General features: G+C 41.7%; 1 protein-coding gene and 1 long non-coding RNA gene across 3 annotated transcripts in view; one reads left to right on the top strand and one right to left on the bottom strand.

Moving 5' to 3' along the window:
* Window positions 1-12,692, top strand: part of LOC309384912 — a 683,650-nt gene that overhangs the window by 374,510 nt on the left and 296,448 nt on the right. The window lies entirely within an intron of this gene.
* FMNL2 (formin like 2) overlaps window positions 1,795-12,692 on the bottom strand; it is a 221,918-nt gene continuing 211,020 nt past the window's right edge. The window contains exons 22-26 of one of the 2 annotated variants that reach the window (XM_081968482.1): window positions 11,675-11,838; window positions 10,430-10,531; window positions 8,626-8,724; window positions 5,615-5,738; window positions 1,795-2,040 (exon numbers count right to left, since the gene is read on the bottom strand). In XM_081968482.1, coding sequence (XP_081824608.1) covers window positions 1,925-2,040; window positions 5,615-5,738; window positions 8,626-8,724; window positions 10,430-10,531; window positions 11,675-11,838 — 605 coding nt within the window. In that variant the 3' untranslated portion in view covers window positions 1,795-1,924. Of the gene's footprint in view, window positions 2,041-3,611; window positions 3,980-5,614; window positions 5,739-8,625; window positions 8,725-10,429; window positions 10,532-11,674; window positions 11,839-12,692 lie in introns of those variants that run through there. The other variant, XM_081968483.1, reaches the window with a different exon arrangement.

The raw sequence follows: 12,692 nt of genomic DNA, 5'->3' as shown, positions 1-12,692 counted from the left end.
GGGAACATTGAGTTTTAGGTGGGCGAAGAAAATGACAGATAGATTCCTGGTGACTTCATGGCAGTCTTTGGCAGTTTTAGTGGTAATTTACAACCTGCCAAGTGCCTTCTGCCAGAATGTCTTCTGACCTCTCAGTCTAGCCTACAACCCTGTTCTTCCTGATAGTCTTTGAGCTCAGAACTAACCAGTCCAGGCCCTGCTTATTTTCTGGTGTCAGGAAGAAATTGTCACATGCTGAAAAGTGGTATAGATTGCGACAGCATCTTAAGAGCCACCTCACAGGTAGAGCTGGTCCTGTTCTTAACAAAGTGCAGGGGTAGGGCTGACTGGAGCTTTCTTTCTACTACAGCACTGCCTGAATCAGGGGCTCACCATCCTGACCTAATATGATTAGTAACCCCAAAACCAAGGTCTTCTCAGACCGTTCACAACTGAAGCAAACCAAGCTTTTATCTCCCACCAACACGGTTTCCTAATAATTTTTTTCTACACACGTAAGAACTGCCTGCATATATAAAAGCCTATTCTCTGGTATCTGCTCCTCTGGATTCTTAAGTCCAAGATGGAGGAGAGGCATGCATTTCGGTACATTTTGAGTGGGGGAAAAACACTGTTTCCTACAGAACCCTGACGTTGGTCTTTTTTTCACTTGGCTGCCTTTTCTACGCTTCACCCTTAGAAATCGCCTTTCATATATTTTGCTCAGCTCTTGAGAGCTCCCACTGTAACTGCACCTACAAACTGAAACAGCAAGAATGCCATCATGCCTCAGTCTTGGGTGAGGGGATTCAGAAGGAGCGCCCAAGTTCTATGGAAGAGGCATTCAACTGGTGACAATCACAAAGCCTCCCCAAAGATCGAGAGAATGGTTTATTGCCAGGAAGCAGGCCCAGCCCATTTTACTTGCTGGCCCAAGCAGAGGAGGATCACAAATCAATGATAATTGATCACAAATCAATGTCTGCAGGTGAATCTCTGTCCCTAAAATATTTCACACTTTTCTTTATTGCACAGTAGCATTTCCTCTTCCCGTTGGTGGTCGTGCAAGGGCACGACCACAACCTGATCTGCAAACATTGTAAAGGGGCATGTGCTTTTCCACCCCCACCCCCCTACTTAATGCTTATCCCAGCATTCAACCTCTATGCACTGGGATTCCCTTGGGGAGGGGTGGGCCTTTGAGGCATGCAGTCCCTGCTCCCCCTTGTGTGGGTTCCAATACCTTCTTGAGTTCCCAAACATCCATAGAACTTCAGATCAGATTGGGGGGGGGGGGGGGGAGAGGAAGTTTACTTTGGCGGCACTTAAGCCGTTAACATGCTCTTGAAATGGTGTCATCATGTCACAACTATCCCTATGGAGGTCCCGAAAGTGCTTTTTCAAGAGGCAACTGGCCTTTCTTGTTTTTCTCTGAAGATGTTTCGCTTCTCATCCAAGAAGATTTTTCAGCTCTGAAGAAGCGTTTTGCCCACGGAGCATTTTGTAAAGCAAGAGTTCTGCTATTTAAAAAAAAAATGCCCCTCCTCTATAAGCGTTTTGCCCACGGAGCATTTTGTAAAGCAAGAGTTTGGCTATTTTAAAAAAAATGGCCCTCCTCTATAAGACCAACCCAGCTGCTGGGATCTGGGAGAAAGTTGGCTGCCTTCCTTTATGCCCCTCTTCCCTCCCTCTGCCCCTAATATAGGTCAAGACATAAAGCACAGGCAAAGCACCTCTCTTTTTTGAAAGCAAGGCAGAAAGGCGCGAGAGAGCACGGATCATTGATCAGGGCTAGGAGTGAAGAAACCCCTCATATGACACAGGCAAATGGTAGAAGAGCCCAATGGCCCAGCAATGCTCCTAGGCCTTAATTGGACACAGCTCCTGTCTCTTCCTAGGATCTACCGTGCAGCAATTTTGTGTGGCATTCAGAGAGAGGAGGAAGCTAAATAAAAAGTGATGCTTGCCAGCTCTGTGTATCCTCCACCACCGGTGTGCTAGAAGAAATCCTTACCCTCGAGTGAACATTTGGAAATTTAGTGATATTATTCTTCTTTAAGGCTAAACAAGAAGGGGAAAAAAAAACACAGAATGAAGGTTAAAGTTTAAAATGGGATGGAACATGAAGAGCAACTCAATTCAGCGCCCCAAAGCAAAAGCAAAACCAAACCAAAAACCACACTCTACTTTAAAGGTCCAGCATGTTAAAGGGGGGGCGGGGGGGGAAAGCAAGAATGAATGAAGCCAAAAAGTAAAGGAGATTAAACAGAGGAAAAAATAAACAGGCCACCCTAACCATTAGCCAATGAAACTCCAAGCTGCTTTGAACATTGGCTCCAGAACGACCAGGCAACATTTTCATTGGAAAGAGCAAGCAGGATTTGGATTGATACCTTCTGTCTTTATATGAAGGGCAACAACATCAACAGATTCATTCAACCTCCACTTTATAAGTTTATATCAAAAGATTTCAATGCCTCCAGTTCCATGGCAATCAGCTTGGGATATTTGTTATCCAGAGACAATTTGAGACATGTTGTCACCAGCTGTGCTTTTTTCAAGCAGAGTGGTCTTTGACTTTCTCCTTAAAAGAAACGTTTAACGTTCACATAGATCTTCTCACTTCTTAGCTCAAAACTCAAGGCCGCTTGCAATTGGGGGATAACCTGGTTCCTGATTTTGATTTTTGATTTTGATTTTCAATCTCCCCAATTATCAAATCCCAAACAGCTACTGTGTTTCCTTAAAGGTGGTATTCATAGGCCTAGGGAGGTTCTCAATTACGTTGGCATGGAACTGAAACTAGCACAGCTATGGATCTGACGGGATAAACATGGAGGGAAGGAAAAGATTTCGACATGCAAACACCAACATGCAAGCAGTGAGTAGAATGACAAATATGAAAAAATGCTTTTGCAGATCACAAACCCAAGTCCCCTCCCCCAGTCCCAAAATTTAACTTTTCTTTAGAAGTGCACAGCATTTGTCTCCAAAGGGGGCTACAGTGATTCTGATCCAGTGTGGGCACCTTGCGGTAACTAACTTTTCTTGAACTCCCAAGAAAGCCATCAAGAGTTAGGAAACTACTGAGAAACAGGTATCCCATGAACAAGCCCTAAACTTCCTATTTCCCTGGCCCTTAGAGCAGGTGCCGTGTAAGCTCCAGAAAAGACACAGATACGTTGAGGGAACTCCTACCAGATCTGAAGCATCTCTGCCCACTCCAGATCCAAATACTGCACACTTCTAACTTCTCATACAAACATAGCTTATTTCCAGATAAAGGCTTAATACCAAGACTTACGCAACAGTGATTCATCTGCTAAGATCAAAAAGAACCCAAAGTAGAATGGCATACAAAAAAAAACTGAATGGAACTGTCTGTCATGATGATCACTACACCCCTCAACAGTCGCCTGTAAATTGAGTGGAGTGGCTGGAACCACAGCTGTTGCTGGTCTTAGTGACATTCACTGATTTCCCATATTGGCTGCTCTGTGGCAGTTATAACTAGACCAGTAGTGTCCAATCTTGGCAGCTTTAAGACTTGTGGACTTCAACTCCCAGAATTCCTCAACCAGCCATACTGGGGAATTTTGGGAGCTGAAGTCCACAAGTCTTAAAGTTGCCAACGTTGGATACCCCTGATGTAGACTCCTGAAATGGATGGGGTGGAACAAGCTTTCACATGGTGTGTGGGTGGAAGGGAGCAAACCATGACTGGCAAGACAGGAACGTGCAAGGAGATTGATGGTCAAGGAGAGGATCATGTAAAACGTGATGCCACAGGGATGACGGACGTCACAAAACCCCATTCAACACCCCCATTGCCGTAAAGTGGAGAAATGTCAAAAACCTACAGCAACCTTTTATTTTTTTAAGAGGATCAGCTGTGAAAGAGGAATAGTTTAGTAATGGAATTCCTCTGTGAGAACAGGTTCGCAGAAAAACCGAGAGCCACGCTTGGCCGTTCGGGCAGTAAAGGGCACCGTCTTCAGCACTGCATGAAAATAACAGCCAGACAAGACAGAAGACAGTAAGAAGCAAAGATCTCTTGCATTAGTATATAGTTAGTGTTTTATTAAAGGCATTCTGAAGCAGTCTATCTCTTGATTAACGATAATAAGGGTTGTGTAGCTGGGTTACTGTCAGAACGCCTGTCCACCTTAATGGCAGCCCCGGGATTTTTATTTACTGCTTCGTCTCAGCACCATTTCCCTTTGCAGGTTGATGTTCTCTCCCTCCCTGCTCCCCATAAATTGGGCTGAATCAAGGGAATTCCCAGGGACTTTCACACTTAAAGCCAGTTTGACTTTAAAGACCCACCCAGAAGTTCTTGCCATTCTAGGGAAGCCTTTGCAGAACAGGGATTTAGCCTCTCTGTGCCTAGCTGTGTTTACTCAGTATTGTGTGGCTACAGTAATAAAAATTTCTTGGGCTTTTCTTTAATCGTAAGTGTAGTGCCAAATACAACATTCAGAAGAAGTGGCTGAATTACTACCAATGTAAAAAAGAAAAAGAAAAAGGAAAGGAAAGCTTAAGATATAAAAAGCTTTATCTATTCTGCTAGGACCATAGAAAGCAGGCAAATCCAACTGCAGCAAGTAAATGGGCCTGATTCAGGAATCTTATGTTTTCTGTCCAAGCTGTCTTTCTCTTATCTATAACAAATTGGATCCAGCCATGGTATCCCTATTGTGTTCAGTTATGAACTGCAAATAAGAGGGTGCGTAAAGTTTGTTGTAAGAAGAATATGCAATTCCAAACTTTCGTGCAATTCTGCATTTCGCATGAAACCATGCCTTCCGTTACTCCTTTACAGATTGTTCTCACCAACTATCACGTTTCACAATTGTTCAAAGTTAAGATGGTGTTTTTAAAAAAAAAGCAGTGTGACCGATCCTTACAATCACTAAAACGTGATTGCCATGTCTGTGCTTGGCAATTGGCTTGTGACAGCAGAGTCAACCGCGAGGGCGGAAGTAAAATCATAAGTCATGGTCACATGATGTTTTGCTCTGCAATAAAGTTGACAGTCCTAATTGTGGTCGTTAAGTGAGAACTACCTGTAATGTCGTGACTATTAACGTTAGTAACATTTTTACAGTAATGTGATCTTTTAAGGACAAAGTTAAAACATCAACAGATTTGCAAACAAATGAAACCGATTCCAAGATTTCTCTAGCATGTCTTCGGTGAACTAAAACATGCCAGACTGTTCGATCTATGGGTTAAGTTATGACAATGTAAATAAATGCACAATGATGCATCAGTGAGACTGCTGCCACTAAACAGGCCTAAAAGCCTGAGATTTGGCCAACTTCAATTAATGGTGCATCAATTAATGTTCCTACTTGTACTGTTTACAAAGCCCTAAACAACAATTAATCAATTTATCAGAGAAAGGCGATGATGCATCTGTCCTCTTTGTGGACTGAGTCGGAACTGGGCTTTTGCCTAGTGACAGGGGGCGTGGTTTAATTTAACTGTCAGGCTCAGTCCTCGCAATGAGTGGATGAAGGTCAACCCAGTCTGGATGCTACCTCCACCACTATGGAGAACATTAGAAGTGTGTGTGTGTGCATGTGTGTGTTTGAAACAGACTCTTTGGAGTAGGGGGCGGAGGGGGCTTTACCTGTGATGATATCTTCAATAGCGCCATCTTTTCCTTCATAAACATGTCTGTTGTCCTTGACTTGTCGTCGTCTTAGCTCTGCAATTAGTTCTTGTTGCTGTCGCTTAGTTTTATGAGATGGAGACTGAAAGAGAGCAGCACAGGGTTGCAAAGCCAAGTAACAATTAGTGCGCCAAAAGGCTCCTTCTCTACTAATAGAAACACAATTGAATTGGAAGGTAACACAGAAAGTTCTTGACTCATGACCACCATGGAACACAAAATTTCCGTTGCTAAAAAAAGTAAAATTTGCCCCATTTTATGACCTTCCTTGCCATAGTTAAGTGAATCACTGCAGTTGTTACGTTAATAACACAGTTAAGTGAAACCTGGCTTCCCCGTTGACTTTGCTGGTCAGAAGGTCGCAAAAGGTATTTGCATGATCCCGGGGACACTGCAACCGTCATAAATTCATGCCAGTTGCCAAGCATCTGAATTTTGATCATGGGACAGCAGGGATGCTGCCAAGTCGTAGGTGTAAAACATAGTCATAAGTCACTTTTTTCAGCGCCGTTGTAACTTTGAATGGTCACTAAATGAACTGTTGCAAGTTGAGGACTACCTCTATTGGAAGCTGTTCTACACCATAGCACTGTGATGGCGAACCTATGGCACGTGTGCCACAGATGGCACACGGAGCCATTTCTGAGGGCGCATGAGTTGTTGCCCTGTCAGCTCCAGTGCTGGCCAGCTGATTTTCGACCTTGATTTTTGGCCTTTTTTTGCCCTCTGGAGGCTTCAGGGAAGCCTCCAGAGGGAGGAAAAATAGCTCAACGGGCAACCCAGAAGTCTGTTGTCGAACTTCCGGTTTGCGTGTTGGGCTGTTTTTTGCCCTCCCTAGGCTTCTCGAAAGCCTCTGGAGCCTGAGGAGGGAGAAAAACGAACCTACTGGGCCCACCAGAAGTTGGAAAATGGGGCATTTCTAGCCTCCAGAGGGTGGGAAGGCCGTTTTCACCTTCCCCGGGCTCCAAAAAAGCCATGTGCGTGTGCGTGGGGCAGTGGGGGAGGGGGGAGTGTCACACGTGCATTCACAGGGGCATGGCACTGGAGGGCATTAAATTATGGGGGTGGGCATGGAATCACGTATGAAAGCACGCACATGTGTGCTTTTGGCACCCGAGACGAAAAAGGTTCGTTCTCACCGTCATAACAGTTCATCTGGATGAGCATGTTCTACTTCAGTGATAACCTACTTGATATCTTCCTGATACTTCAGATTTAAATTTGCCCCAACCAACTTGAGCAATGACAAAGTATTGATGGGTACTGAATGGCCATGGGATTGCAACTCAGAAGTCTTTCCCAGGCTCTCAAAAGGTAGATACTGAACCTCGGATACTCTGCACGCAATTGTGATTTTTTTTTTTTAGAACCTTCAGCCTGATCTGTAACTTAATAGTCTTCTTTAGTATTTCCCAACCCTGCCACCTGATTGCTAGATTGCTTGGAAGCAAACAAAAATATGAGTTGATCCTGCAAAATATCATTGTTCAAAAATGCCATAAAGCCAAAATTATTTCAAAAGGGCAAAATTTTTAAAAAAAAGATTTCTGATCATTTTATGATCAGTGCATGCATGCACGCACACATACACAAATGCACACACACACAAACACTGTAATTATATAGTTCGTAATATTTTTTCATCCCATAAACAAACAGGAAAGCAATCTTGCCACACTTGCAAATGCTTTATGCATTAAAATGGATTTTTTCTCTAGAGATAATTCTAGTATATGCAACATATTGTACAGAGATATAAGCACTATATAAGTGCTATAGAGATAAATTATATTTATACACCGTTCAAAAGAGACAATTAAAAAGAAGGAAACGAGAACACCAGAACACATCCTCTCAAGCAGTCAACATCTAACTAAACAAGAGTTCATTCCAGACAAACAATCAAGCAGAAAACAATACCCTAATTAAGCAGGAAATCCACCCTGCTACTGAAACTGGCAGGGCAAGCTGCTGCATAGAAACTGAGAGCAAATCCCACGCTCACTTGCACTGATGATGTTACCTCGTTGGATAATGAAATGTCTGCATGCAAACAACCAGGCTCGGAGAAGTTGAAGGCCTCTAAATAGTTAACTTGGTGCATTTGATATGGGATGCAGTGTACCTTGTGGTCCAGGTGATCTAGCCTGATCTGTAGGACTTGCAAGTATACATTATAATAAACTTTGAGGGAGAGAATTCTGAAAAATGCTTGTCTTCATTAATGTTTAAAGATGTTTAAAATGTACCTTTTTCTTGGAAGCTTTTCTTTCAAGGTTTCCTCCATACGTGACTAACTGCACATTTATGCCTGTACACTAAATGACAATGTTTAAAAATGCCAAAAAGCCAATTATTTTGGGGTAAACATTGATGGACTAGAGATCACTGCACTTAGGACTTGAGGTCTGAAACTCCTTTTTAAGATTTAGGAGTGATCAGAATGGGATAGGAATGTGGAACTCTTGTAATTTCCATAAAAGCTTCTTGAACGTTGGTTACAATATTTTGGGAGGAGTGGGGCAGGGGACAGAATAACCCAAACTTCCCAAAATCCTGACTTACCATGAACATGCCTTATAGAACAATCACAGCTGTTTGGCATTATCTGCCAATAACAGCTAACCAGGCGGCAAAAGCTTTTCCCGCGGACATAGAAACTGGGATCTCTGGTTTTTTTCAAACAAACTCAAAATTGAAAGCTAAGAACAAGCCATGGCTTTAGACCCAAGAACAAACATTAGAGCTCCTGATCTGTACATCATAGCAAACCATAGGTTGGCCTTCTATTTTTAAGTAGTAATAATAAGCTTCTAAATAATATAATGCTTCTACTAGCGAGAAGAACCTAGCAGGAGCAATCAATACAGACCTTGGGAATTCTGGTTTATTGTAACGTGCAGGTGTTCTCAGGCATTGTGACGCTGACAATTTCATCAACAATTGTCAAACGCTTGCTTGTTTGTTACCTTTTGGTCCTGTTGTTCCAGCAATGCTTCCTGCTCCAGTAGTTTTTCCATTAATGCCTGTGCTTGCTTTTTTCTCAGTTCATTCTCCTCTTCTGCTTGCTGTTAAGAAAAACAAATGTACACTGGTATAAAAACTACTAAAACTTCAAATATACAAGGGACTGATTAATTCAGCAAAAGAAACATCTATTAGTACAAATTTAATTCAGACATGTTGCCTATCCAATGAGACAGAACCCAATTTATAGCATTATCTATAAACTCTTTTAAAAGCCCTTAAACTATAAGAGACCTAATTGATTATTTGCATGATTTTTCAAACCAGATCCCATAAGTGCTGAATGCAGAGGAAAGCACGTGTCATAGGGATGATAGAGGTTCTTCTTTTGGTTCTTCTTCCTTTACAGGCAAAGATACCTGATTACTCAGGTTCTTCACTGGCTCCATCTTTGTATGTTCAAATTGGCAGCTCCTTTCAACTTCCCAATACAGAAAGGCTGAACATTTGCACATAAGGAAGTATATATTAAGGTAGACCATACATAGTGAAGACAAAAGGAACAGCGTGCATGCTGTAATTCTACAGAGGTTTTCCGCAACCAAGACCCAAATTAGAGAAATCAATAGTTTGGGGATGAGTAGAGATAATGGTTCTACTTTTTAGACAGCATACTAAAAAGTAGAAACATCACCCTGCCAACAAAAGCGTGTATAGTCAAGGCTATGGTTTTCCCAGTTGCAACGTATGGCTATGAAAGTTGGACCATAAGAAAGGCTGGGCGCCAAAGAATTAAGGCCTTTGAACTATGGTGCTGGAGAAGACTCCTGCGAGTCAGTCCTAGAGAAGATCAACCCTGACTGCTCTTTAGAAGGCCAGATCCTGAAGATGAAACTCAAATACTTTGGCCACCTAATGAGAAGGAAGGACTCACTGGAGAAGAGCCTAATGCTGGGAAAGATTGAGGGCAAATGAAGAAGGGGACGACAGAGAATGAGGTGGCTGGATGGAGTCACCAAAGCAGTAGGGGTGAGCTTAAATGGACTCCAGAGGATGGTAAAGGGCAGGTAAAGGTAAAGGGCAGGAAGGCCTGGAGGAATGTTGTCCATGGGGTTGCGATGGGTCAGACACGACTTTGCAGTTAACAACAACAGAATTCACAAATGAATAAAAGGAGGATCATATTGGGTCTTACTGCTTCCATATGATTGCTGCTAACAATCTCAGCTAACCAAACACTTCTGAAGAACTTGAAGCTAAAAGACAGATCAAATGAAAAAGCACTGAACTCATTAGCAATTCACTGTAACTAGTGCAACGTTTTTGAGAATTCATAGAATTCTCCATCTTCAACATCGTGCCCTTAGACCAGAGCTGTCAAACTCACAGCCTGTGGGCTGGATGCGTCACACGCTGGCCATGCCCACGCCCAGTTTAGTGAAAGGGAAGAAACTCCCAATACGTCACGTGACGCCACCGCTACAATGTGAATTTGACACCCCTGCCTTAGACTATTTGATTACAAGTCCCGTTAACTCTAGACAATTGGAAATTGTGGGATAGGTAGTCAAAAACCTATCAAGGGGCTTCTAGATCAGAGCTGTATTTATTTCAAACTCCCTATGGAATATATTCCTTATTGAAGGAACAGAAGGAAAGTTTCCTCCTTTTTATTTTAGACATTGTGTTTTCAAAATATGCCTCCTCTCAATTTTTTGAGCCTGCTTTGCACACAGAAATTTCAGAACCAAAAGCTGAGGATGTATTCAGATTATAATGTGATCAGGGCTGGTGGCTTTGGTTTACCTTGTAAGCTTTCACAAATCGTACAAAGACTGGGAAGAAGACTGATGGCGGAGTAGTCTTGGGATTTTCTCCAAAATATTTCACAGCATCATCAAAGGCATCCTGTAAGAGAGACACTTTTAATTTTTCCCCCATTGAAGCAAGTATTTTTTTTTCTTTTGCACTAAAATTACAAAGAGCCAAGGCTTAGCTGGTAACCAATTCATTGGGGCGTACATATCTTATTTTGTTACAACAAAATACAGCTTCATACAATGCAATAAATACTGACAGGAGAAAAAAAGACAAAAATGTTTTCATACATTTCTAATAGAGAATTGTATCCTTCCTGGTAGTATATATAACATTTTATACAACCTCTCTATCCTTTGAGATATTCCCTCTGCTATCACTACCAAATAAGAGCCTTCCTGTGAAGTTACAGCCTGCTTCAGGAAATAGCAATTCTCTTTGGATGTTTTTAAACCAGGGCTTAACAATTAATCCATCAGGGATGTTGTAATGGAGCAGAGAATTGGATTAGATTTACAAAGGGCCTTCCAACTCTATGAATCTACTTGTTACAGTTGGCTGCTTTTTCTATTATTACTTGATCTCCAGGCCTTGGAGAATCATTGTAGCATGATGTGACTTTCATCAAGAGATGCATTTTCAATTGGCATACATTACTATTGCTTACATGTAGGATTTCAATCTACATCTAAAGTTCTTTTGCTCGGTATGAAGCATCCCAGTTATTGCTACCTTGTTTTCCTCTAGGACAGAGTTCCCCAATATTTTTGGCTTTGTGGACCAGCGGAAGGTGGGGGGGATGGTTCTGTGTGTAGAGGTCCATTTGTGTGGGCAGATATTCATGCTCACCCATTACTTCCACAGCCTGGTTCCAATAGTGGGCTGTAGCCCAGCGGTTGGGGATCCTTGTTCTAGGAGTTGCTACATTTAAAATACCCATTTTTCAATTCTGAGGAATTAAGGGATCCACTGTTTTCTCTGATCCACTATCCTCTCCTCCAGAACCTCATATGGTTTAGCCTGAGTCATAAAGACCATCCCACAGTTACCTTGCAAGAGGGAACTTCAACCAAGGTCTTTGTCAGGAACTATAATCACTATGTCACACTTGCACTTAGAAAATGACTTGTGCTTCTATCTCCACTGAAGAGATAATGGTCAGATGCAAAGAATGAAATGTTCCTCTCCTCTCAGATATGGATAGCTAAATCTAAACAAGTCTCTATGGAATACCTGGGCTATTTTTGCATCATCCTGCAACTTCTTCAATTTCCCTTCGTTGCTCTGGATGAATTCCTTTAGCATGGTATTGTGATCGTGCATAGTATACTCTCGCTTTGTTAAGTCCAGACCCCTTTGGAGTTCCTTTACATCTAGTAGAACATTTTCAAGGGATACTAAAAGAGAGGGAGAACTCAATAGGTTACATTTAGAGAGCACATGCCCCTAATTCAGATAGCATCTAAAATCCAGTAAGGAATTTTATACAGTAAGGCATGAAGATTTACCCGCTTAGGATAAGTATGTTTCATAAGAGATGTACCACATATATAAAATGTATACTGTAACATTATCACTACTAAAACAATGAAGTATCAACTCCATTGAAAGTATTATATACGTTACAAACAGAAAATCACAAGAACCAAAGAGGCAGAGGGCAAGGTGATGCCAAATGACATTAAAAAAAAGAAATAGCTTGTAAGAAGTATATTTCTGAGCCTCTGTACCAGAAGTGTGCTACTTTTCCTCAGCTTCTGCCAAAGTAAAGTTTGTTTGTCCAAGCACTATGACGGCAAATATTTTTACCTAGCGTTGATGAAATAAGTTCTTACGAGACAGACTTTTTCTGGGATATATAGCTGGGTGTTGGAGTGACATACATTCAGAATTATGAGAAAGCATGGACAATTTACCAGCAAAAGCATTTGTAAATCAGGAGTGTACAAATCTCATTTATCTGCATTAGCTTTTGCAATGCAGGGCCATAGAATGGGTTTTAAAGAGTGGATGAGGATTAAAATATTTGATAGGAAGATACAATGTTATATTTCTTATAAATGACATTATAAGGGATCCTTGGTGCCCTCTGGAGTTTTGTTGTTTTCTTGCAAATGTTTCATTACCTAAAATTAGGTAACATCCTCAGTGCTAGTCATCTAGAAAGGATGATGTTACCTAGTTTAAGTAATAAAATATCTTCAAGAAAACAACCAAGCTCAGAGAGCATCAAGGAACCCCTCATTTTAAC

This window comes from Natrix helvetica (assembly GCF_964273705.1).
Source record: "Natrix helvetica genome assembly, chromosome: 1".
Taxonomy (NCBI): Eukaryota; Metazoa; Chordata; class Lepidosauria; order Squamata; family Natricidae; genus Natrix; species Natrix helvetica.
Note: the sequence above shows the minus strand (reverse complement) of the source record. Positions and strands in the feature narration are given on the sequence as shown.